This window comes from Dermacentor variabilis, chromosome 11 (genome assembly GCF_050947875.1).
Source record: "Dermacentor variabilis isolate Ectoservices chromosome 11, ASM5094787v1, whole genome shotgun sequence".
Lineage (NCBI taxonomy): Eukaryota > Metazoa > Arthropoda > Arachnida > Ixodida > Ixodidae > Dermacentor > Dermacentor variabilis.
The window spans coordinates 62,362,438-62,388,226 of NC_134578.1; the positions used below are offsets into that span (position 1 = coordinate 62,362,438).

The 25,789-nt window shown below is 45.8% G+C and overlaps 1 protein-coding gene across 1 annotated transcript; it reads right to left on the reverse strand.

The window, feature by feature from the left end:
- Positions 1–1,054: 1,054 nt before the first annotated feature.
- Positions 1,055–16,912, reverse strand: LOC142564873 (acetylcholinesterase-1-like). Its single transcript, XM_075676063.1, has 4 exons — positions 16,428–16,912; positions 11,598–11,787; positions 5,175–6,182; positions 1,055–2,807 (listed from the first exon to the last, which is right to left on the reverse strand). Exons 1-4 carry the CDS (start codon positions 16,780–16,782, stop codon positions 2,660–2,662), a joined length of 1,701 nt encoding a protein of 566 aa, XP_075532178.1. The 5' UTR covers positions 16,783–16,912; the 3' UTR covers positions 1,055–2,659.
- Between the last annotated feature and the right edge of the window lie 8,877 nt (positions 16,913–25,789).

Consider the following 25,789-nt stretch of genomic DNA (forward strand, 5'->3'; position numbering starts at 1 on the left):
TGTGCTCAGTAGCCTAACACAATAGCCACTGAGCAACCAAGGCAGGTGAGGTTGTGGATCCTGTATTTCATGTACGAATCGTGGTTGTGGGCCTTCGACGTGCTTATCGAAGTGCTTTCGACGTGCTTTCGATGTGCTTATCGCGCTCACAACACATTCGTTAATATCTCCGATTCACATGAAATGTCCCAAAAATTTGTGAAAATGTTAAAATGAGAAATATCACAGGCCGTTGAAGTACAGAAGACGTATGAAATGTTGCTCTATTCGAAAATATGGACGTGGGGCGTTCCATGGCCCTTGAATTGTAGTCTATAAACTCCTGACGATATCGTTTGATTTGGTTCATTAAGCGCTAGGAATAAATGCTAGATGAATCTTTGCTGATAAGCCAATGTTTCCGCCCCGTTCTATTCTATTTGCAACTTCCCATTTGTGTTTTTTTCTTGCACCCTATACTCATACATATCGCAGTATCTCCAAAGGGTATGTATTGATAGCGATAGCAAAGTATTAAACAAGTGCATGAAGTGAGGTATGTAATGTTATCGGCCGTAGAAACTGCAGTAAACGTTCGCCTTATAAATATTTTATAGGTCATGAACGTGACATGCGCACAAGCACACATGCGCAGGTCTCACTCGGTGACCGCGAACGCTCGCTGTCACAGCGCTGGCTTCAGGAAAAGTGGCGGCAGCGGAGAGAGAACGCTTCGTCGATGTGTCTCCTGTGAACACACCTCCAAACACTTTTATTATGCGACTATCAAAACTAGACGCGCAAGAAGGATACGCATACGAAGCCACCAGCCATCTCGGTTAACCAAATTGTTGCACCCACCACAGATTAAGTACGCAATAGGTCAGGGGATTGCGCATGCGCTCAGCGATGGCTTGCGCAATCACGGCCGGGCTAACGAAGAACAAGCGCGTTTGTTTAGTATTGGCCTCTCGGGCGGAAGGATGGCATCAAGCTACCATCAACAACATTACTCTCAGCTCCCCCTAGCCCACTTTTCCTCGCATCCACAGGGTGCCGCGTGCGAGACAGGCTGGATCTCTAGGCTCTTGCACTGAATACGGAACATAACGATGATGGCGACAGCAAAAATCCGCCTTGAAGGGACCTTAAACTTGCTATAAAATAAATCACTCATACGTCTGGACCTCTTTTCCTTTATTGATTTCTCGAAATGGTTGTTTTTGGCGCTTATTCAAGTATATACTTAATACGATTGCGCTTTAAATATTTAGCAGGCTACTCTTTATTTGCGGTGGTTTGTTGACTTGCGCAGTGCGTAAAGCGAAAATAAATCAGCACCATTATACATTTTTCTCAATTGAATAATTTAACATCATAAGGATGCGGTGGATACTAACAACCCTGTAGTTAAACTTAGTGAACAGTTTAAACAAACAATTTACATTAATCAAAATCACAATTTTCCGATTTTTTTTAAACAAGGTACCTACAAATGTAAGCGTTTATTCCAGTTATTCCAAGCAAAATTTGTTGGCCAACCACAGGGAAGCCTAATTCAAAGCCACGGATGATATTTTCGCTCGACTCAAGGGCTGCAATCGGGACTTCGATGAAAGTAGAGCAAGTTTGCTGGTTTGTGTGGTGCCTCGGGTGGTTTGGAGATGGAACATGCCAAAACGCTATTGTTGGCTGGGGCACACCCCTACGTAATGGTCAGAACGTTTTGTTCTCTTTCCAGACAACTCTCTTTATTACGTCTACCTAAATGTAAAGTGCACGCGAGACTTTGCAAAAGAGCGCGTATTAAAACTACTGGAACAACGTAGTTATTGATCAGTTTGCTAGAGATAATTATGCAAACACCTAAAGAAAGGCGCAGAAGAAGGTGCCGCCGATTTGGGCGCATTAGCTGGAACATATATTCTGTAAATTTTCGACACTCATTTGTCGTTTGCTGATATGTAACAACAACATTGATGTTTCTCAAAATTTCGGTAGCGGTGATTTTGCAGCGGTGATTCGGCAGCAGTGATTGCCATGCTGTAGTTATAACAAGGAATTCCTTTACCTCGTGATGCACTGAATGTGGAGGACTGGCTGGCACATTTTGCTCATCATACTTTATTGAGCATGTGCCAATTTCGCTCTGAATAAAGACGGCACGTGCATTTTGCTTTATTGTCAGTGCCACGTCCTCTCGATTTGGGGTAATCCAAACACTTCTTTTGGCATCGCATTATACGCTTCGTGTTTTAACCGAGCATTAGAGCAGTCATATGCCACGGCGACATAGGACAACGCGAAACAATTCATGAAACACCTGTGTAAAGATCTTCTGTACCAAATAGTTGTACCGTAGCCTTGAATGGAAATTAATCAGCATACTTTCCCTGAGTAAGCCTCGTGCCATGAAGGTCTGATGCTCAAGTGTGAATACTTGGTTGTCGGCTGCGGCATATTATGTAATATGCATCATATTTATTTCAACCATGTCCGCCCAGCGTGAAGAGCACGTGCTTACTATGCTTCGCAACAATATCCAGGCCCTATCGACAACATTAGAAATACAGGAGGAAATACCACAAAAGGTGCTCAGCATTGTTTTTTACTTGAGAGGAATACCTTTTCTCGTGGCCGTAATATTGAGCACACTCATTTCTGAGTAAAGGTAGGCTGTCTAATACAGTTGAAGATCTTTAAGGAAAGCACACCGTGCTTCATGATCAAAGCTGTAGACTTCACTTTTCTGTGCAGTGATCTTAAGAAATTTCATTGTAACTGCTTGAAACTTCGGCCACTCAGATCCAGATGGCCCGGCTGGTTTTCTGCAAAGAATGAAAAATAAAACAATGTGATTGCTCGGGAATGTTAGAAGAGCGTAGCTTAGAAAACGAAAATTAAATCGTCGGTTGATTACATGGTACTTATGAAATCAACCTATTGCGACAAAAAAGGAAAACCGAATATTTGTTTTTTGGTTGCAGAAGTGTAACATCTTGCAAGGTTTTCAAAGGAAACATTAAATTTTGAAACATTAGACGGCACATTTTTGTAGATCCCATTTGTTAGCACACGACATGCCTTTTTCTTTCATTTATGTGTTCGCATCATCGCCATACTTACAAGGGTGAAAGGCACATCTACATGTATTTACTGTCCAGTACCCCCGTAAAAGTAACGCTGGGAACCAACTCTTCACATGATTGATGTTTGATTTCCTCTCTATTTAAACTGTTGGGTGCACTCGCACAAGTAATCTGCAGTGGAAAATCCGCAAACAACAAAGGTGCTTCCTTTCATCTGAATGTCTTACGCACTCTTTAGCCTGGCTCTGACTGCAGAGTTCTAAAATCATTGTTTAAGGAAAAAGCCAGTCAGAAAAGACAAAAGACGAAAAGATTGTCTTTTGTAAATAGTTTTTTTCCCGTCACCTATGTACCAACTCACCCGGATTTCAACCCTTCTGCTAAAATCATAACATTGCTCCCTATGAAGATTGTATTGTAGTATGGGCGCAAAAAGCTGTAGAGGCTGGATATATATATATATATATATATATATATATATATATATATATATATATATATACGCAGGAAAGAGACGACGAACTTTTTGGGAGACTTCTTTTTCTTACTTAACGTTTTCGGCTGGTGGACCAGCCTTCGTCAGAGTACAGTAACCAACGGTTACAGTACAGTAACCGTTACTGTACTCTGACGAAGGCTGGTCCACCAGCCGAAAACGTTAAGTAAGAAAAAGAAGTCTCCCAAAAAGTTCGTCGTCTCTTTCCTGCAAATATATATATATATATATTACCGCATGTAGCCCATACCACGACTTTTGAAGACGAGTTATGATGAATGGATTAACTGAACGCCAAAAATTGACACGATAGTTACGAATGGGTAACGCGAACGTTTAGCCATGCGGCTCTGTTGCAGGCTAGGCGTTTACACTCTGGAACACGATTGTCGACGAGCGGCAGAGTCTGGAGGCCGTGCTTCCTCCGCAGCATTTCACCGTGAAGTACATATTATAGAGTTCTGCTTTAAACATATAACACTCTTCTTAGATGCGTCAGTGCTCGTCGGCTTTATTATTTACACTGGCACAGCCGAGCACCAGTCAGCGGGGCTATTGAGCTGACGCCACCGGCGCTCCCATGAAAAGATATTACGCCGACCACTGAACATAATTTCACGCTAAGTGATGGTAAACGTTTCTCGACGCCTCCAGCTCAATAAGTGAAAGGTGAGGCGTCACAGTAGCGGCCGCGGCGAAATATCCAAGACAATGTTGTCGCAGACGCTGAGTTAGGCTCATCGTCTTGCGCGTAGGGCAACGCTATCTGGTAGTGTTGCGGAAAAGGAAGCCTTGCGTCACGTGATTGAACTCTCCTCTTTTATGGTGCAATAACGCGGTAGTGTGAGGTAAAAAAAATTGACTCGCCATCGCGACCCTGCTAAAGTGAATGGCCAGCGAAACTGTTAGAAAACCGGTCAAATGCCGTCCACTGGGATAAGAAACACTTTAATGTTCTGCCTAGACATAGCACGACACCGTTGTTGCGGAATTACGATTTCGCACACGTGGACGCTTACCGTATTCCAGCTACTCTTCCGGAGTCTCAACTTTGCGTTGGGTGCCCATAGCAGTCTTCCAATGAACTGAACGAGTTGCTAGGCAGGTTTTCCTTCTATATATCAAGTTTGGTGGCATCATTCACTGATTCGCACGTTGCTGTTGACCCTTTCCCACCGCCACAGCTTATGCAACCGTGATCTTTACCGGGAGACACGCGCGGCGAGAAGAAACGTGCCTCGCGTTGATCACAGGCATCTTATCATCCATCATGCGGCTTTGACGCTTGTTTTGTCATTTATTGAAATGAATACTGCGGTGTGTGCCGTATGCCTGATTCCGAAAAAGTTAGGCACTTTTCTCGTTTCAATTTTATTTGGTGAAGAACAAAGGAGGCGTGCGCTTTTTATGGTTCATTTTTTTCGAATAATTTTGTTATTTGGCGAGACATGAAAAATCCCGAACAACTAAAGTCTAACAGCTTCGCTGCAAAAATATCCCTATATAAGAGGAACTTCCTGAGTGAGCACAGACTGGTAATTGACTTCATAATAAGTTTTGTCTAGAGAACCTCTGAGTATACTGAATGTCTCTATAAGAGAGCGCCTCACCTTCCCTTAGCAAAGTTGGTCCATACGTTGACGACTTTCCTACTGAATGGAATGTCAGCCAAGCAACCGTAGTCGGCATCAAAGGGTCTCCCAAACTCAAGGGGTATCTCGTCCCCGTGAGTCATACCAAACCACGGACGTCTTTTGTTGCAGCGAGACACGTAGTCCATTTCGTAAACGTAAACACCATTGTCAGTGTTCTCAGTGGCCGTTGCATTGGACAGTTTGGAAGCCGTGATAAATGTACCGCAAATCACACGGGTGTCACTTTTCGTTTCAACGAAGGCTTCGCGCAGTCGGTCATAGTCAAAGTCCGAGATGTTGTCCATGTACTTGCTTTGAAGCTTCAACACATCCGAAAGAGGTAGCTTACTATAGAGGTTCCCCAAGTAGTGAATCATTTCAGCCTTGTTGATATTTCGTGGTGGCAGTACAAGAGAGAAAGTGTCTCTGAAGGCAGAGTAAATCAACATACTTCCTTCATTTGCCACGTAGCCAATCATAACGTCTTTGTCTCCTGGGAAGGAAGCTTCGCTGTTTCTTGTAGGCAGGAAATCATCTCCGTAAATGGGCTCGAACATACCGCTCCCTTCATCTACAAAAGTCTGTTCAACTGACGCGACCAGTGTTGCGTTGAGACCTCGCAGGCAAGCTATGCTCTCTGAGGAAAAGTTTCCGTCAGAACTTGCGTTGTAGCAACCCAGTTTCCTTGCGAATTGTTTTGTATAATCCAGCATCGTCGACGTGCTTCGTGCACGATCACTGTTTGTAACACCGGCACTTTGAATAATCGCTCTCCTGAAAAGATTCTGACTTCCTGGAGATAGAAGGTGAAAACCGACTGATATGCCGCCAGCGCTCCATCCGAACAAGGTGACGGAATGTGGGTCACCTCCAAATACCTCTATGTTGTCTTGTATCCACTTCAGTGCCAATAACTGGTCATGAAAAGCTTGGTTACCTGGAGCGCTTTCTGTTCCATCATACAGGAAGCCGTACGACTGCAGCCTGCGATACAAAGAAAAATATAGCAAAAGCCTGTAAAAAATGGACATATACGACTTCTCTGTCAGTTACAAAAAGCACCTAATAAAAAGAAATGTTCCATGTTCCGCTCGTCTGGTTACCAGCAATACGAGCGCAATTTACGCAGCTTTGCAAAAGAACGAAGCGGAAGCAAACTGAGCGTATAACATAGCAGAGCTATGTCTCGCCCGATGGCTACTAAACGCATTACGTATCCTTTTTGCAGTCAGTCATATATCAAGCAATTCAAATTTTCTGAATTGCACAAACTTAGTGTGATATATTTATGGTTACGCGAACATTTTTACCAGAGTTTGTACAATTCATTACATGAAGACTTGGCCTCCTAGCCACACTATCCAAGTCACTACCAATAAATATATGCATTGGTCCGCCTCACATTATGTGGCTTGGTGTTTCCTTTACAATTTGTAGGTATTTTTGCATCCTGTACTTTGCAGTTCCCTGTTACAATAGAAATCGTGCAGAAAGAGGGAACAACATTGCACAGTGAGGAGAATTACCTAAACCTTGACAAAAAATTTGAAAGCAGTGATTCCAAGAAGAATATAGGGGATATTTCTGCTAAGTATGAGACGTCATGTCACGATATATGCCGCATGTTTCCCTCACACGAACCAAATTCTAAAAATCGGTTGCTACACAGTGGCGTAGCCAGAAATTTCGTTCGGGGGGGGGGGGAGGAGCGTTAGGGCTAAACGTTTCAGCTCGGCCTCCTCCATGTGGAATTTTTTGAGGCATCACATACACGAATAATAAATGCGTTGCCATTGCCAAAGATGCTGCAAACAAATTCTGGAACGCTACGCACTGTCAATACAAGTTAAATGTTTTTTATAAACGAATATAATCATATGTCTTCAAAATTGTACCCGAAATAAATGACCTCAATGCTTCCATGTTTTCTGTCTATTTATTAAGTAAGTAAAATATGACACGGACTCTAGAACTATATCAATTTGAAACCAGCAAAGAAGTGCATTCCACTGATATGAAAGATGTAAAGGCCATGAAATGAACAAGTTGAGGGGAAATGTTCTAATGAAACATTGTCATTAAAGAACGCATTTTTGGGCATATACAACGGCCAGGTAAAAATCTCAATGACGCTGTCCCTTGTTACAATGTATTGCGCAGGAGCAGCTGTCACCGGTCCTGTATTCTGAGTATTCGCACGGAAATTAAAGTCGCAACAGAGCACACATATAAAAAGCAGGATATCTGCAAAAATATACGAAGTCGAGTCAAATGAAAGTGAGTCAATGCGAATATATGACAAACTGGGTACTTTATTTAAACGTAGTCTCCACGAGCATTTACACATTGGTACCACTGACTAAGGAGTCGCGTGATTCCCGTCTCAAAAACCTCCTTAGGTTGCTGCTTCAAAAATTCTGTAACTGACTCTTCCAAGTCATCGCCCGACATGAATCTAGTTTCCTTGAGCTGTTTTTAAAGTGCCCCAAAATGTGGAAGTCGCAAGGCGAAATGTCTTGTCTATATGGTGTTTGTTGCACCATTTGCCAGTTTTCTGTTAACCACATCAGCGACATGGGGACGGGCGTAGTCTTGGAGCAAGATGGCCCCATTCCTTCATTTTCCGCGTTCTTTGTTCTTGACCGCGACACGTGGCCAATCCGGCGTTTCACAATATCGGCAACGATTGATTATCGCTCCAGGTTTAGCAAATTCGATCAGTAATGACCCCTGATGGATGGATGGATGAATGGATGTATACAAGTGTATTGAATGACCCCTGACAATCGAAAAAAAAAGTCAACAACACCTTTGCTACAGAAAGTACGGCCTTTGCTTTCTTTAGCGGTGGTGAATTCGAATGTTTCCACAGCGAGCTTTGCCGGCGAGTTTCAGGCTTGTAGTAGGGGAACAACGAGTCGTCCCCGTTAACAATTGCTGATAAGAAGCCGTCACCCTCATTGCGATACAGCATTCGATGAGTAAAGGCAGCGCCGAAACTCTCCGTCTTCCGGCGGTGCTTCTAAATCTTGACACCAATTGCGCGCACAAGAAATGACAACCGAGGTGTTCATGAATTATGGTGTGAACCGAACCGTGACTCATGTCCACATGCTCTACCTGTTCACCGATGCTTATCCTAGGTTCTTTTCTAATTGTGTCAACCTTTTCAATCGCGTTAAGGGTGATTGCACAGTGGCTTTTGTCCGGCCTTGGATCTTGTTTCCAACTTTCACGTACTTCTTAGAAGCATTTGCTCCAACGCTTCACAGTGGCCAATCAAAGGTAATGCTCAACATAAAAGGCAGTCATACGGCTACAAATTCCTTTTTGGGAAGCACCTTCAGCTGTCAAATACCTAACGACACCACGCTGTTCAACTTTCGGATCTTCCATTATGACACGCAACCATGTTCTACGCGCTGTATGATATCATTACAAAACTTTTATCCACACATCTGCGTGACACTCTCGTAAATTAGAGATGCCTGTGTACTACGCGCGTGCCTCGCAGATAATGAACCGAACCATTATTGCGCGGGGTGGGTAAACTCACTTTCATTTGAGTCGTCCTCGTACATTATAAATGCGAATAAATAACAAAATATACAAATGCGAACATGCACCATGATAAAGGGCAGAAATGTGTCACTGGAAACAAAGTCCGCTGTGCGCATATACAAAACCCCCGAACAAGCTATTTAAATATATGTATAAGAATCCAATAATTTCACATATATAAAGAAGTCACTGTATATATTGCGTCAAACAAGGCAAATAAACATGTTGCGCAACCACAGATTCACAGATCACTGACTCTCCACTCCACCTTATTTATCGCTCGCGACAGGAGATGGAGCGCTCCTCCCCGCTGTTCGCTCTTGCGCACAGAAGACTGAGCCACCATCGCTGGCTCACACATGCAATCCCCCCCCCCTTTGCTTTTACTCGCACTCACAGCATGCGACGCCCGGTAACGATGTTATCGCCTCGGACTTTAAACGGGACATGACGTTGACGGCACCGGCAGGGATGGTTATAGAGTGTCCATGTAATTACTAACGCAATAATATAGTAAGAGTATATGGCCACTGAAGCAAGCGCCCCTCTGCCCGCTACTTTCCGCAAAATAAAAAGAAGTAACAAAATCAAACGTTCATCATGCGACATTTTGCTGCGACGCAACAATGTCTTCTTTTTCTTTTGTGGGGCGCGGGCATTGAAATGAAGAAAAGGAAAGCATGTTGGCCACAATCGAATGCATAATTTAGGCACCCAATGCGGCTACCGATGGAATTTCGACGAATACGTGAGGCGCTTGGTCCACAGAGAACAATACGCATACTGCTCGGTATCCTATACCAGCGAGACAAACTTTTCAGGAGAGGTTGCGCTCAAGCGTACACGTTGCAATCCGTCGAGTCTCCGTAGTGATGGCGGCGCGCGACCATTGTTTCTTTTTCGCGTCCGCTAGCCACAGAGCGTCCAAAACTTTGCCAGGCGAAATTACACTTGGCCAGAGAAAAACGAACGCGCATCGATGTGCGCTGCGCGGTGGTCGGGGCAACACGAGAAACACACTTGTGCTCTGGCTGGCTCTGGCAGCCCGCGGGTAGCAAGAACAAAAAAAATTTAAGAGCCCTAATGTTTCCTCGCGAATCAAAGTCAAAGCAGAGAAACAACTAAGGACGTAGTTATCTTTGTTGGCTTTCGTGTCTTCCCATAGATGCGTTGGCGTAAGGGAAACAAATTATATTTTTTTTCTGTGGTATGACGGCAAAAATGAAGCACCAGAACACTTCGTCTCACGCTTCGTCAACTTGTCTGATAGTGCGTTGATTTGACTTGTTTTTTTTATATTCCGATATACGACTTTAGAGATGTCAAGGCACCTTTCTCTTCAAAAGTCTATAAAATTTTTGTACCCATGAAGTTACGATATTGAAATTCATGAGCTCCGTAGATTCGGCAGCCTCCGCGAGATGCCGTGAGAAGCCCTATCGCAATGAAAACGCCCTTGAAAGCTTGTGTTCCGATGGGGCTCCTTGGCGTAATGTGACTGCCGGTGCATGGGCGTTCCCGGAACATCCAGCCCCAGTTCGCAATGTAGACGCTGAGATGTCTTTTCGAGCGTGAAAAAGGCATTCACGGCAATAATTCCAGAACGATTTCCGGGGCCAGGGGTTGTTTTGGCCGGGTGGTGCATGACAGCTAGAAAAAGTTTTCGGAGAAGGGGGGGGGGGGCTGAAGCCCCATTGGACCCCCTTGGCTACGCCCCTGGTGCTACACCGAATACAAGTGAAAGCAACGGCATATTGTTGGTAGCCACCAAGAGTTACTCAGATAGCTTTTGAATACTAATACTTAATAGAAAACTTACGGTAATTTAGTGAACCTTAAAAAACAATGTTTAAGGCAGAAGTCGCATCCTAAATGTTGGAAGGTAGGCTGTGAGAACCCCAATCAACTTGATTCGATATAGTTATCTTCTTCGTGAGCTATTCTTCAGAGCTAATGACGAACTACGCAAAATATAATAAACATTATATCACCGGTCAATTGCTCACTTCTGAATTACTGTCTTCTCAACAGTTCTTCTAATGAACAAGGCCCGCAAACCCATCAAAACAGATTAAAGAAATCGGGCATGGCGTCCGCATCAGCGCCTACGTGTGAATATTGATATCGCAGGTGAGATCCCGTGTTACGAAAGTAGCAAAAGATTGGCGGGCGCGGAAGAACGTTCCAAATAGTTCGGAGTGCTGCAATACAGATGCACACAAACACACGGTGACGTCCATTTTATCGATATTTTTTGGACACTTTACAGAGCTTCGAAAAAGGTTGAAGCGGAAGATAACACTGTCGAATCGACTTCATCGGTTGCTTCTCTGCAGGTTCTACAATCTCTACAAAGCGATGTGTCGTAAAGCAAATATTTATTCGCCCTGCATAATTTAACTTAACAAGTTACCAACCAACCGCATTTCTCAAAAAAGTCTCAATACTGAAGACGACCACGAACGTTGTGCCATTACCGTAGGTTGAGTAATGTGTACAGGTCAATTTTTAAGGTTTAGTTTAAGTTATGCGAAACACAAGGTTGAGTTTAGAAGGCTGATATTCCAACGATACATCGGAGACAATAACTTTCAGCTTAGCTCACAGATAATGAAGTCCTCTACTTTTTTTTTCTAACAAATACACGGCCTTTCGTGCTCTTCCGTGCGACAGGAAAATACTTACACAGTTGTGCAGTTATTTTTCATAATCAAATATACCAATAAATTCGCTCTTCACAGAGCGGTGCACTTCTGTGTCATCGTCACGCCGTGAATGCTCGAAGGCAGGAAATGTTTCATTCCAATTATAAGGTTATTGTTATATTTTTCGGGCCACCTGTAGGCAATGGTCACCACGACGACCTGCCCGAGGGCAGCCAAATTGCCGCCGTCATCAAGCCACATTGCAGCCGAACCAACTTGAAATCCTCCCCCGTGTAGCCATGCCATCACTGGTAGGTGGGCTGAGGAGTCCACCTTCGGTGTCCATATGTTAAGGTAGAGGCAGTCCTCGCTCTTCGGTCTGTCTGCAAGTAGGAATAGGAAATTTCCGGTGAAGTGTCATATTTATTTTTATATTACCCACGGACATCCGATACTTAGTCAATAACAGGTACGTCCTGAATGCAGGCAGGCTCCTAGTACTGCCACGCAAATTAGGCATGTGCTCTTTGCTCCACGTTTGCTTAGTATATGATTAAAATGCTTCAGTGCCCGCGGAAGCGTACAGATCCGGGCCCGTATTCTTACGCTAGTAAAGTTACACGAACAATCCAACAGGGACAGCGAGCAAAGTGTTACGCGAACGAAGGATTATGAACTGGAGACTATTTACAAAGTGCATTTACAAGGAATAACTGCAGCGCTGGCCAGCTCGGCCGACAGCTCAAGAGCCAGAGTACCTTCGTTCTCTTCATCGGGGCGCCCGCGTGCATCGTCCACGAGAACCACGCAATATGCATGTATCAGTCACCCCCGGCGGCAGAAGCACCGTCCCGGTGCGCGTAAATGTCGGTGGTAACAGGAGGATAATATGGCTTGAGGCGTGAGACATGCACAACGTCACTGGAATTCGGGGCCGACGAGGCACTGGTACCGACTGGGACAATTTCGTACGTAACTGCAGTCACGGTACGCAGCACTCGATGCAGGCCTGAGTATCGAGACAGGAGTTTTTCTGACAGGCCAACGGGACGAGTCGGGGACCACACGAGTACCAGAGATTCAGACCAAAAGTGGACGTATCTGTCTTGGCGGGCGTACAAACGCCGTTGCTTCTCTTGGAAGTTCAGGAGACGAGCGTGGGTAATTTCCCGTGCTTGGGCTGCCCTGGTGACGGCGTCGAGTGCATACTCTCTGGTCTCTGCTACGGCGGATGGAAGGGATGCGTCCAGCGGCAATGGGGGTTCTCGGCCAAACAGAAGTAACGGGGAATACCCGGCAGTATCGTGACGCTAAGAATTATGCGCAGAAGTGACATAGGGTAGGGCAAGGCAGCAATCAGTATGGTCGGACGAGACATACTTCGCAAGGATGTCTGTTAAGGTGTCATTCAAACGCTCCGTGAGGCCATTAGTCTTGATGGTAACACGTAGTCAGTGTGCGCTTGGTTGAGTAGGACTGCAGGATAGTGGCGATGACTTTAGAAAGAAATGTCCGACCATGGTCAGTGAGCAGTTGGTGTGAAGCACCATTTTGCAGAATCACGTCGCGTAAAAGAAAATTGGTGACTTCTCTGGCGCAGCTTGTTGGAAGCCTTCTGGTGATGGCGTAGCGCGTGGCGCAATATGTTGCCACAGCGACCTATTTGTTGCCAGACGTGGATAGAGGGAAAGGGCCAAGCAAATCAAAGCCAACGCGATAGAACGGCTCCGAAGGAATATCGAGCGGTAGAAGGCACCCGTTAGGGAGCGTCGACGGTATTTTTCGCCGCTGGCATTTCTCAAATTCCGCAGCCTATTTCCGGACAGAGCGGGCAAGGCCTGGTCAAAAGAAGCGTCGACGAGTCCGGTCGTAGGTGCGGGAGACGCCAAGGTGACCTGCCTTTGGTAAATCGTGAAGTTCGTGGAGAACAGCTGAGCGGACGTGCTTAGGAATGACGGGGAGTAGGGCAGGACCATCGAGACATACATTGTGGCGGTATAATACACCACCCACGAGAACAAACAGGTGAGGGGACGAATCAGAAGGCAAAGATTCTAAGCCATTATTGATGACGCACAAGGTGGCATCACAGCGTTACTCGTCGGCAACGTGCAGCAGCTGAGAGACGGAGAATGCACAAGCGTCGGCAACGGGGTCAGGGTCAGCGGGTTGTTCGTCCACTGGATAGCGTGATAAGCAGTTTGCGTCTTGAAGTAATCGGCTCGACCTGGACACTACTGCATAGGAAATTCTGACCAAAATATGACACGCTGACATTACAATGGCATGACCATTCTTGAATAACGAGGATAATGTGAAGACGGCGCTGTGATGGCGACTGCATCACCACAGTGACATGGCGGCAAACTTAAAATGCCGACGGCATAACGGCAGCAGGATGGTGACTACTGCACGAGGATGACGGCATTGCAATAAAGGCCTAGCGCCAATAGAATGAAAACGACTGCACGAAGAGTATACTACGACGATGTCACGATGACACCGCAACAAGTGCGATAGAACGACGACGGCTGAACGAGCGTGTCGGCATGAAGAAAGTAGGACGAAGTTTCACGAAGGAGGAATGACGATGATGAAATGGCGACGAGGGCGTGAAGACAATAGAGTGACGATTGTCGAATTACGGCGGTGGCATGAAGACATTGCTATTACGTCGAAAACGTGAACACAATTCGGTCGTGAAGCCGGACTGACGACTGTGGAACGAGTGCGACGACCTACAAAGACGGTATAAGCACCAATGCATGAAGATGTCGGTATCAAGACGACGGTGGGATGTAAATAGTCAGGGTAGAGTTACGGTATTCTGCTTACGGCGGCGTGATGCGAAGGGCATGAAGACGGTGAAATTACAACGAAGGAGCGCTAGTGATGATGTTGTCCTGGTGACGCCGAAATCTCAACGCACTGACGTAAACAAAGTGAAGATATCAGAACGATGACGATGGCATGACAACGAAGGAATGGTCCCAGCAGAAAGGGGGATATGGAATGACGCCACTGGAATAACGACTACGAGATTATGAAAACCGTGCGACTTTACCTGAGCTCATTTCCGTGCGTATGTACATCACGTGCGATCTTCGGGCCGCCTCCATTCGCCCTATATGTCCTACCGGTTTACATTATGCCTGGTAATAAACATTCATACCAAAGTGCGATATACAATGTGCGGAACGTAATTTGCGCCAAAATTTAAATATATGTGAGGGCCACAGAGGGTCACGGGTCACGTACAGGATCACGGCAACGTCTCGTGCCATCAGTTGGGCCAAGTTAGACTTTCTTTGTAATTCGCCCACTTACATAGTTATTTATTAAAAATTACCTTCCGAAATATTATATTCAGAGCAACATTTCCAATGAGAAAAGTGTAGGCCATCATGGAAAATTCCCTATATACCTTTCTGTTGCTCATTACGTGCTACATGAAAGTTTTTTCAAAACTTCAAAGGAGTCCGCAACAGCGCGTGAAAAGTGCCGCGGGAAAGGTCGGGCGGCGCTTTTCTGTGTTTCACAGGGTTTCTTTAAAGCTTAGAAAAAAAGTTTTTTGTAAGGCAACAACTAGTTGCTGTATTATATGTGATACAGGATGCATCTACAGCTTCTTGGTACAGGGATAGCAATTATTTGTTGACTCGCAAAGCAATAAACTGTATTAAGAAATTTGCTATATTCTTGACAATACCGCTTGAGAGCAACATTACCGGTATCATTAGAATAAGGATAATGAGGGGCCTGCCATGTTCCAAGAGGTTATAAAAACAGCAGCATCAAAAGTATCTCAGGTGAGGAAGAAGAATTCACATATTTGGCTTGCATGAAGATGCTAAAAACTAGGCAACGGAAAACTCACCAATAAACGAGATCCACAAATGATCAGGGCTCGGAATCAAACTTATCAATTAGTCAATCAAGAATGTTTCACCGTATTTTAAAGAAACTTGTACTAGATGGAGCAGCGAGAAATATACTCCATTTTTAATGTAGCGTGCTGCTAGGTCTCTCCAGTGACTGATATTTTTGTAGTTTTTCCGCAGTTTGGTTGTATCATCCGTAGTCGTAAAGCATGCCCGTATCCTCATCGCGTATTGTAAATTATACGCAAGAACTTTCGCTATAAAATGGCTACCATACGCTTCTTAGAAAATGACGGTTGTTTACCCACATATAATGCTTAAGCAAGGCTAATATATTTTTAATAAGAAAATAGAAATTCATACGCTAACGTATTACAAGAGTAGTGCCTCCGAATGAAGAAAGGTGTGGTGATAGGGAAAGCAGATATATATATTTTTTTAAATTCAAGGACAGCTTAAGGGAATAGCTGTAGAAAAGCTTGCGACAGCTTCATGTGATACCGAAGCATAAATTGACAGAAGCGGTTTGCAGGTGGGGGTGCAGGGAGATGCAAATAATACGTGGTGCCCGAGACAGACGCAAGAAAATCACACATAAGGTAAATGCAATTGTTGCATGGTAGGAGCAGCCCCCAGTCTTCACCCACCATGTCAGCATGCTTATCATTCGCTAAATTTCTTGAGGCCACCGCTAAAAGTGCAGCCGTAGGTTGTTGTCTTGTGTTACCATGGATCCATTGCTTCTCTCATTGGTGCGGAGAGCACTGGGAGGACCTCACATAACAAGGGCGAAAACAGCATGCATGCGTGTTCCTATGCGGTGAACCGAGCGTGTTCTTGTTGTCGCTCAGTAACCAATATGGCTGATAGGGTTGACTGGAAGTGTATATAAATGCTTCATCACTTTTTAATATCATTTAATAACTTTTATTGTTACAAAATCTCATTGAGTTTGAGAGCAGTGTACGTGCCGCAAAATTGGCAGGTATCGTCGACTGTCGTACAAACAACACTTGTAACTGCAACTAGTTTCTGTGTTTTTAAAAGTGAAAATTCCAGCGAGGCACCATGAAGCCATCGAGATTAAGTAATTTAAGGTTGAAAAAAAATACGAAACTACATCTAAAGAATTTCAGACTCACCATAGGGGACCCAAAGCTGATACCTTGGAGAGAACACGTTGATTTGCATGCAAGATGGTGGCGTCTTCGTAGCGTCGAGCACTTCATCACCCCATGGTGCTGGCGGCTGTGGTTTCTTGTACCGTAATTCTCCGAGCGGTGGTTCAGCGTAAGGTATGCCGGTGAAGCTATACACTTTTCTGCCTTCAGCAACAATGCGTATGGCACCACGTATACTACCCGCTGCTGTGCTTACTACGGCCGTCTCTTTGGGGAGCAATGCGGTGGCAATATTTAACCTCATAGCTCCAAGAACTAGCGTGGGAATATAGATAGCAGCTATGCAGAACGTAGTCGTTTGCAGAAACGTTGCCATTATTTTCAAATTTCAGCCTTTAACGGTCGAGGTCTAGATCAGAAATACTGCGTGCTGAAGAAAACTGGGGATCGGAATAAACAGCTCATAGCGCTACTTCCTGCAGGTGGGAGTTACACTCCTCTGTTGCAGCTGCTATGCTCTATTGACACTGTGTGTGGTACGCTTCCGGTAAACCGACTGTGGCTGCAGTGTTGTTGCATTACATGTGACGCACACACACACACACACACACACATATATATATATATATATATATATATATATATATATATATATATATATATATATATATATATATATATATATATATATATATATATGATATGCACAACTTCACGGTAGAATGGTTTACTTATGTAACAATTGCGATCGGCGCACCGACCATTTTCAAGGGCTATAGTAAAATATCGCGGCAAAGCAGTCCGTTCATATATGTTGGTAGGGAAAGAACAAACGAAAAAACAGAAATAACAAAACATAAAAAGGCAAATCACAAAAAAGAGAAAAACGAGGAGAGAAAATTTGGCTGCTGCTTAGCTCGGCTAACACTGGATATGCAAAATGAAAGCTTGGTTTAGCCTGGTTAAGTCCTGGTTTCATTTGGTTAACCTTTGATTTAGCTGTAATTATTATACTTAGATATATAATTATTCCTAAGCCAGAGATTGTGGCTGTGCCTAGGTGATTGTTATTACTAGGATACGGCTTGGGTAGAGACGCTTCATCGGACGGAGCGACACCTGTTCTGCAACAGCGAAAGCGCCAGTGCTCCACATGCAAAGACACAAGGCGAAAATGCGCATCGTCGAAGCATAAATGGAGAGGGCGCGACCGCGGTCGCTGCATTGATCTCGACGGTGCGAGGCCTGTTGCATTCCGGACCCTCCCCAGTGAAGCAGCTTGCCGGTTGATATCCTCGCGGTTGTCAGACGACGCCTGGCGACGACGGCTCGAAGGCTCGCTCAAAGGCTGGTTGTATTTCTTCACGCGCAACGCTCAGAGAAGACGGCCCGGCCTCCCTCACATCAATGGCCAAGCTCGCAATGACTACGCGAACGCGGCGCTCCTCTTAGCCAGGCACATCGCCAGTCAGGTGACGACCCAGTTGCGGCGAGCGGATGAGCCAAGGCGGAGCCTGCGCCGGGGCTCGGCGCGGAGCGTTGCCGAGGCTATGGCGCAGCTGTGGTCAAATGAAAGTCCAATTGCTGGCGGCGACGAAACTCGGCTCGACCCCGTTAGTAAAGCTATACAAAGAAGTCACAGGCCTGCGCGGTACGTGCAGCAGTCACAGCGTAAGCTGGAGAAGCTGCTTCATATGAACTCCATTTTCGGCACCATGCACTCCAGGGTCTTCGGGGCGAAGTCTCTTCCCGTCGTTTTCACGAGAACGACCTCAACTGTCTGCCCGGCGTTGACGGCTAGCTGGGGCTTGTGTTGCGCCTTGTGCTGCTCTCTTCACAGCGGTCTGCTAAACCCGGTATTCGCTGATTCCAGGCGCACGCGTAGCTCTACCATTGGCTTCTCCACCATCTATTCGTACCTTGCGAGATGGCGCTATAACCTGTACCGAAGAGTGAACACCGGTATCCCGACTACGTGGCGCACATGACGCATTTCTTGACGCGTGGCCCAGTACATTACTGCTCTTGTTGATTCCGGTAGTGATATTTTTTGGCATCTTCTTCAAAATGGCGTGGTCACAAATAGTCGCCTAACCTGCTTGAGTTAACTAGGTCCAGCTACATGCAGCACGCAACTGCGGTGCGTGATTGCTACATATCGGCGCACCTGGTGGAATATAACGGAACTGAAACGCAAAGTTTATATGTACCAACGCTACGCGGCGCACATGTCGCATCGTGTGTCAAATTTCACGATTGGATGCCAGTGCTGCTGCTGATGATGATGATTGGCATTGCCTTTGAAACGGAACCGTGAAAAACGGCTATGTAGCGTGCTTTCATTATTGAGCTATATTTAGAACGACAGAAAGCTGAGCTAGTCGGTAAGGAATTATTATGCAAAAAAGGTGACGCGCGCAGACAGGACACAAGAGAAGAGACGTGGACACGAACGCCAGGTATCTGTTTCTTCATTGCGAAAGTTAATTCCTCTGGGCATACACGGGTGTGGGATGAAGGTCAATAAGGATGATTAAATGACTGAAAGAAGATTTGCCGATCTGATCAATATCAGTGGGGATAGTTAATTTGGTTCCTGCGTCCAAGACGTGTAAAGGCTAGGAATATGCGGCGAAAGTCACACTGCTGCGACATGCCGGAGCCTCGTCGGCTTCAACGCAGGGCAAACCCACGGCAGCTGGGGGATGTCGGGTTCAGCATTGCATGACTTTCAGACTGGGTACCCAAGGCGGTTATATAACTGGCAAAGGTGCGACAACTTCCGAGTCACGGCAGGAGTGAGAGCCACCCTGGCACGGATCCTCCGAAGCGGAACCTCCTCTGCGCGGGTAAGACCTCGGGGGAGGATTAGCGCACACGGAAGTATGAGAGCGCATATGCGGCGCTGGAGGTGCTCCTTTCTAATTAAGAGGAGAGCGGCATCATCTAGGTGAAGGAGCTGAGGCAGTGACAGTGTAGAGGTCTCTAGGCTAGACACATCCGCGATCACTCAACAGTTCCTCACGTGGTCCATGACGCAGGAGGAATGGACGAAGCAGTAAGGAGGCAACATCGCGCCCTGTAGCCGACGGGAGGGCGGCAGCTTCGGCGTCACAATTGCCCAGCGCCACAATTGCCCAGCGGTTTGCAGCCGATGTCAGGGGAAGGAGCCCATAGAAATCTAAGCCCACGTGCCCAAACGACCTGGTAGGGAAAGATAAAGGCTGCAGACCGGCTGGCGAGAGAAAGGGTGGAGATTTCCGGTGCTTAAAATCCGGGAAAGAGTAAACGAACTTCTGAGCGTAGCTGTGCATCCCTCGCCAGTAGTACCGCTGTCGAAGGCAATCTTAAGCTTGAAAACTATCGAGTGTGCGCACTGTGGATTGGCCTAGAGAGCGGCGCATTTGTCGGAACAGAGACTGTGAGGTACTACTAATAATCACTTGCGCCCGTCGCGGTTATGCCTTTGAGCAGCAGGTTGCCATGACTGGCAAAAGGATGAGCTTTACAACATGGTGTTGGCGGTGCTCATTAACCAGGAAGCAAGTCTGTAAGAGAGATAATCCAGTGGTCCTTGCGCTGCTCGGACACTGCTGCTCAGGTGCTAAGGTGCTGCACCGCTGCTCAGGTGGTAACGTCGAGCTAAGAAACGGTAGAGCGGGATAGCGAGCAAGAGGCATAGTCTTCAGGCAAGGGAGAGCGTAACAGGGCGTCGGCGTCAGGATGCGGGCGTCCGCTGCGGTATAGCACGCGGATTTTGCAGTCCTGGAGGGGAAGTGCCCATCGAGCAAGACGCCCTGAGGGATCTTTCAAAGATGACAGCCAAAGTAGTGCATCGTGGTCCTTGACTACATCAAATGGACGGTCACACAAATAAGGCCTGAACTTGGTGAGAGCCCAAATATTCGCAAGGCATTCTTTTTCTGTCGCACTGTAATTGGTCTCAGTTTTTGTAAGCGCACGACCTGCACAAACGCGACATACCATACAATACAATACAACATGCCTTTATTTCCATAAACATACAATTTATGGGGAAAGGAAACGTTCCTCGCAGCAACTTGACGGGCCTTAAACCCGGTCTGACGGCAGCAGCAGAAGGCACAGACTAAGGACCGACAAAAACAATGCATAAGGAAAAGAAATGACAAGTTGGCTTAGACATTATGCCAGCAAACAGAATTGCAATGTAAAAAAAAAACGTTACAAAACCATAAAAAACTACGCAATCCAGTGTACACTAGAGCGACAAAAGCAGTGATAGGATCATTAACCAAGTAATCATTGTAAGGAAAGAATAATATATCAGTGAGCCGTTGACAGAGACTAATATCAAACGCAGATGTGTAACGACAGTCTACCTCAGAAACAGTAACAAACAACAAATAAATTCGTGTTCAAAAATCACTGAAATGCTGATATAAATGCGATATAGGACAAGAAGTGACATCTATGTTATTGCATTTAAGCGTGTTTAACAGGCGTGGTAAGCGATGATACAACATTTGACGAGCACAGTTAGTGCGAGGATGCGGCCCACACCAGTGTTCAGCAGCCCAACACCATAGCCACTGAGCAACTACGGCGGGTGATGTAACTTTATTAGCCACCATGCTAACGGTGCATGAAACACTACTGTGCGTGGACATTACTGTGCATGAACTCTTGATCGCTCCTTAAAATGAGAGCCGATGCCGTACTCGGGAATGTTATCAATAGACTATTCGCAGAAAGACACAAAACAGAAGAAAATATTTACACAGAAAGAGTATCATTTGCCTCCTTAATCATTAACAGATAAACCATCAGGGTTATATAGACAAGTAATTAAATGCATATAATGTGGGGCCTGAGTGCATGGAATGAAAGACTTCGAAGAGAGAACAGACATGCGAAAAGCCTGCCAGAAAAATTGAAGCGCAACATAGGCAATGATATGTACAACGAGTTTTGTGTCTACGCTTTCCGACTAATGCTAAAGCGTTAATTTGCTCTAACAACGAGCCTATTGACCCTTTTCACGGAGCAGTTTGTTCTAGAGAAACGAGATAGCGCATTCGGCAGTGTGCCACGCGTAGCCTCAGCGACAGCGCTCGGTTACGAAACCATTACCACTTCCACGCTTCAGCTGTCGGAAATCCATCTTAGTTTTCGCTCACGTTTTGTGATCCAATCATGCTGGATTGAGTCATGTAGACTGAGGACCATGCAGTAGTTGGCTGCAAACGCAGTGACTGATATTTTAAGGAATGCAATGAAAACTTGGAAGGCGCTTCCGCTTCGCCTTCAAGACTGGAACACGATAACGTTATCGCACCCCGTTAGCACCGCAAGCTCATTCGCTCGGCATGCTCGTGAGTCACACGCAGCGTTCGGCGCGGCAAAGAAACGTGCGCCTGAACAAGCGGAACAAACCAAAGAACTCGGTATCTCAGAGGCAGAAACGATCAACGCGAGCCAAATGTCGTGATCAGCACGGACAGCCGGGCCGCGACGCGCCATGAACGCGGACGCGATCATGGCGCTTACGCCTCGATGGGATCGTCGTCTATCTGGCTTGGGAGCACCACGCAGACGCATGACTCCTCGGAAGCGGCTCGGCACACATCGCAGGGGACGCTTTCCCATCAGACGCGCAACGGCGCAGCGTTCACGTCAGAGGCGTCTCACAACGGATGCTGCCCCTAGGAATTGCGCTGTGAGCGGAAAGAGGAGCCGCGTCGTCTAACCACGAGGGTTCGAGTGACGCACGCTGAAAGTTGGAAGGGGAGAGAGCGAGTAAACTTATGAAACGTAAGGGTATTGGGGCATTCTCGCACCGATTTCAGCACGGCCCGAAGGGGAGAAGCGGGCGAGTGGCATGCCACGTGTCGCGGCAGCGCCGCACATTGCAAGGAGGGGGTCTTCTGTGTTTACCGCAAGATGGCTCTGCGTGTGCGCAGAGCGCAGAAGAAATGCACCGGAAACGTACTTCGCTCCTCGTGTAACTGCCACTTCTGTAATTTACATGCTCCTAATTACCGATATACACCGCAGTATAAGTTTCTGCGGCACGTTTCTAAGGCAACACCGCATTCACTAGAGGCACTTTTAGCCCTCTTTGAATCATCGAACTCGTGGCCAGTGGTAGCGTCTCCGCCTCACAATCCGGAGACCCTGGTTCGATTCCCACCCGGCCCATCTTGCTAGTTGCTTTTATTTATGAAGTGCCTTCCGAGATTTAAAGCTCGCGGCCAACGTCGCCGACACCGACGACACCGGCTTTTCTGCGACACACGAGCTCCTTTACGCTATAGCGTTTAATATGTGTTGCAATGAATGGAATGCAATGAATGTGGCAAGTTCACTGACACCACCCGTACGTGTTTCCGCCACATCGAGGTGCACGGCTTTCATCAACATTACAGAAATTTGCTCATTCGCCAGCGTTGTGTCGCAAACCTTCAAACAAATTGCTTTAGTCAAGGAACGACAGGAAGAGCGAGTACCGCTAGTTTAAACGACGATGAAGGAAGTAGCGCCGCTTGCTGTCATAGTACGTTTAGCGCAGAGTGCCTACGCGCATCTACCCTCTAGTGGAACGGAATCTTATGCCGACTATATCGCCAACTTGCCAATACGGCAATGGGTGCACACATGAATGTATGCGCGCCATACGTGCACAATAAACGACTGATTACACTGATAACACACCAATAGACGAAGCTAAATGTGTCCTGACGTTCCACAAGAGTAAGCTAGTTACTGGGGTAATAAAATAAATCTTTAATACAATGCATTACCATATAAAAACGGCTGTTTTTCGAAACATAGTACACCCGCGATCGATTAGGCAAAAATAAGATAGTGACCGCACCAGGCGAATTTAGTGAGTCAGAAATATGACAAGCCGCTGCTCCAAACCATTTGCCAAATAAAGAATCAAGAGCAAAAAAACACTAATCCCCATTCAATTCATGAGCGGAAAGATTAGGTAGCTTTGCATACCTATTTAGCGAAGCTTTTAAAACAAGCACCATATACGCTGCTCGCGCCGTTGGGACATAGCTTAATCAGCTTCTAAAGCGCCTTTTCATGTTCTTTGAAGCTGTGGCCAAAGCTTTGTGTAGTCAGAACTGTCACCATTTACGATATGTCCCGAAATAGAGGTTTGCTAAACCACACCCGTGGTTTGACACACCCATTTTTAACGCGGAGGCAACAGATGCAATTAAGGCAAGCAATGGACGCCTCACCTCGTGATCAAACATTGCAGCGCCCACGGGATCACCTAGAAAAGCGTCAATAACCTAAATATGTTATCCAGCAGGCGAGAGTGCCGTCGGCAGAATAAAATAAAGACAACTTAGACTGTGCAGACTTCACAGACAATCCTAAATAATTTATTTTCTCGTGTTCTCAAAACAATTTGTTCTTACACATCTGCTAGTGTGCAATCTACCCGATACCGATTGAAAAAGTAAAAGGTCTTGCTCAACCTAATGTCGCTTCAGATACCACGTCGCTGTATTGCACTAACTGCAGAACGGAAGCTTTTGATGCTTAATTTAGCTCTGCCACTTGAAAACGTTTACGCTCGATAGCAGAGGCGAGAATCTTTATTTCAACGTTATGTCTTATTACAACCACAATGAGGTACTAACCCACAGCACCATGCTATTCCGCAGTAGTGAGGGTCATGTTGCAAAATATGTGTGCAACCAGGAGAGATCCTCTATTTCTAGTGACAAGGACATCGTACCAAAGACCAATCACGCTCCCAACTACTCCGCGCACATCGTCTGCTTCGTGCAAGTGCTTGTCGGCTCACGGACGTCTCTCGAGAAGGTCATTCTTTCCCGGATCTGGCGGTCGATGTTGCTCAGTAGTGCGGCTGCGTTTCCACATCGCGCGTCAATGTCATACACCTTGTAGACAACGCGGTCATTGTCACTTGTGATGGCTGCAGTCAGAGGGAATGAATACATCGAATAAATTCATATAGTCATACTCGCCTGGATCTCTAGGCGGACGTACTTAGCGCTTTGCCTTCATCAAGCCCATTTCATTGCATTTATGTACAGGTTCGCAACATCACAGACGTAAGAAACGCGAAAAATAAATGATATCAAAGTTGGCGGTAACCAACAATGAGCGCCGTTCGTTATACGGCAACAATTCGTCATGATGCGCTTGTGCACAAGTCACACGCCGTGGTATTTCTTCGCGGCGTGGAAATTGTGCCGGTGAAGGTAACCGGCATCGTTGAACTTTTACTGAACATGAGCTATTGGTATCAAATACCTCCCCGTACTTGTGCGTATATTAGGATGTGGAGGATTCAATTAAAAAGTGAAAAACCTAAAGTGTTATGTGACATTACGACTAAAAAATGCGTATTTTTTGCAAGTGCTTCGATGGAAACAAAAAATTCTTTATTCTGGCTTTATTTGTACTCTCGCTATAACTGAAAAAAGCGCGTCGACATAAGAAGAAAATCGTGGTTTTAGCGCTAAACCTGGAAAACCAATACGGCCTTGAGGTATACCACTAATGTTATAGACCTGATTAAATGCGTGTTTACGCACCTATTCTTGCGTCTTATTGGCTAATCGTAACGGGTCCAATGTTTTACTGATAGGGAACTTACGTAAAATGTATGAAGAAAGTAAGGCTGGACCCGACTATAATTTTCTGTGATGTCATCACTACGACATAGTCGTCAGCGTAGAAAGCGACGACATTGTTTATACAGAATCTTTGCAAGCGTATGCAAGGTCCTTCCGGCTTTTTGTATAGTGGAATTTCTCTTACGATGAGGCGCCTTATCGATAAATGTCCTAATAGTACATGTACACCCTACGAAGTCACCGATTTGTTGCTGCCGGCCGAGGTGCTCAGTGTACGAGTATTTGCGTATATCTTTTTCTCATTTTCCCATGGAACAGTGTTTTTGATGTTGACATTTGCAATTGTTTTTTTTTTTATTTACCAAAATTATCAGCACTCATTGATTTGCGTTTAAGGTAAGCTATGTTGCTGCAGCTTGATACCCCCCTTTCAGGCAATAACTCCTTTTCTTGCGACGTATCCTGCCTGACCCACTTTTCAATCATATATCAACTGCCTATTTTAAAAAGTTCTTCAGTATTTCTGAAAAAAATTCATAAAGCATCGCATATACAGTCGGAGTGAGCTATTTACCGCGAATTGCGACGAAAACGCACTATAATTCCGAAACTGTGGCATGCAACATTGTCTGCGAACTTCAAGCATATACAGTATACGGACCACCCAAGTGGGGTACGTTTTAGAGCGCAGCTCTTTGGCGTCCGTTCCTGGGTTTCGCGTCGTCGTCGGCGTTGTCGTCGGCCTCGTAACCAGCTCCGCCCCCCTTTCATCCC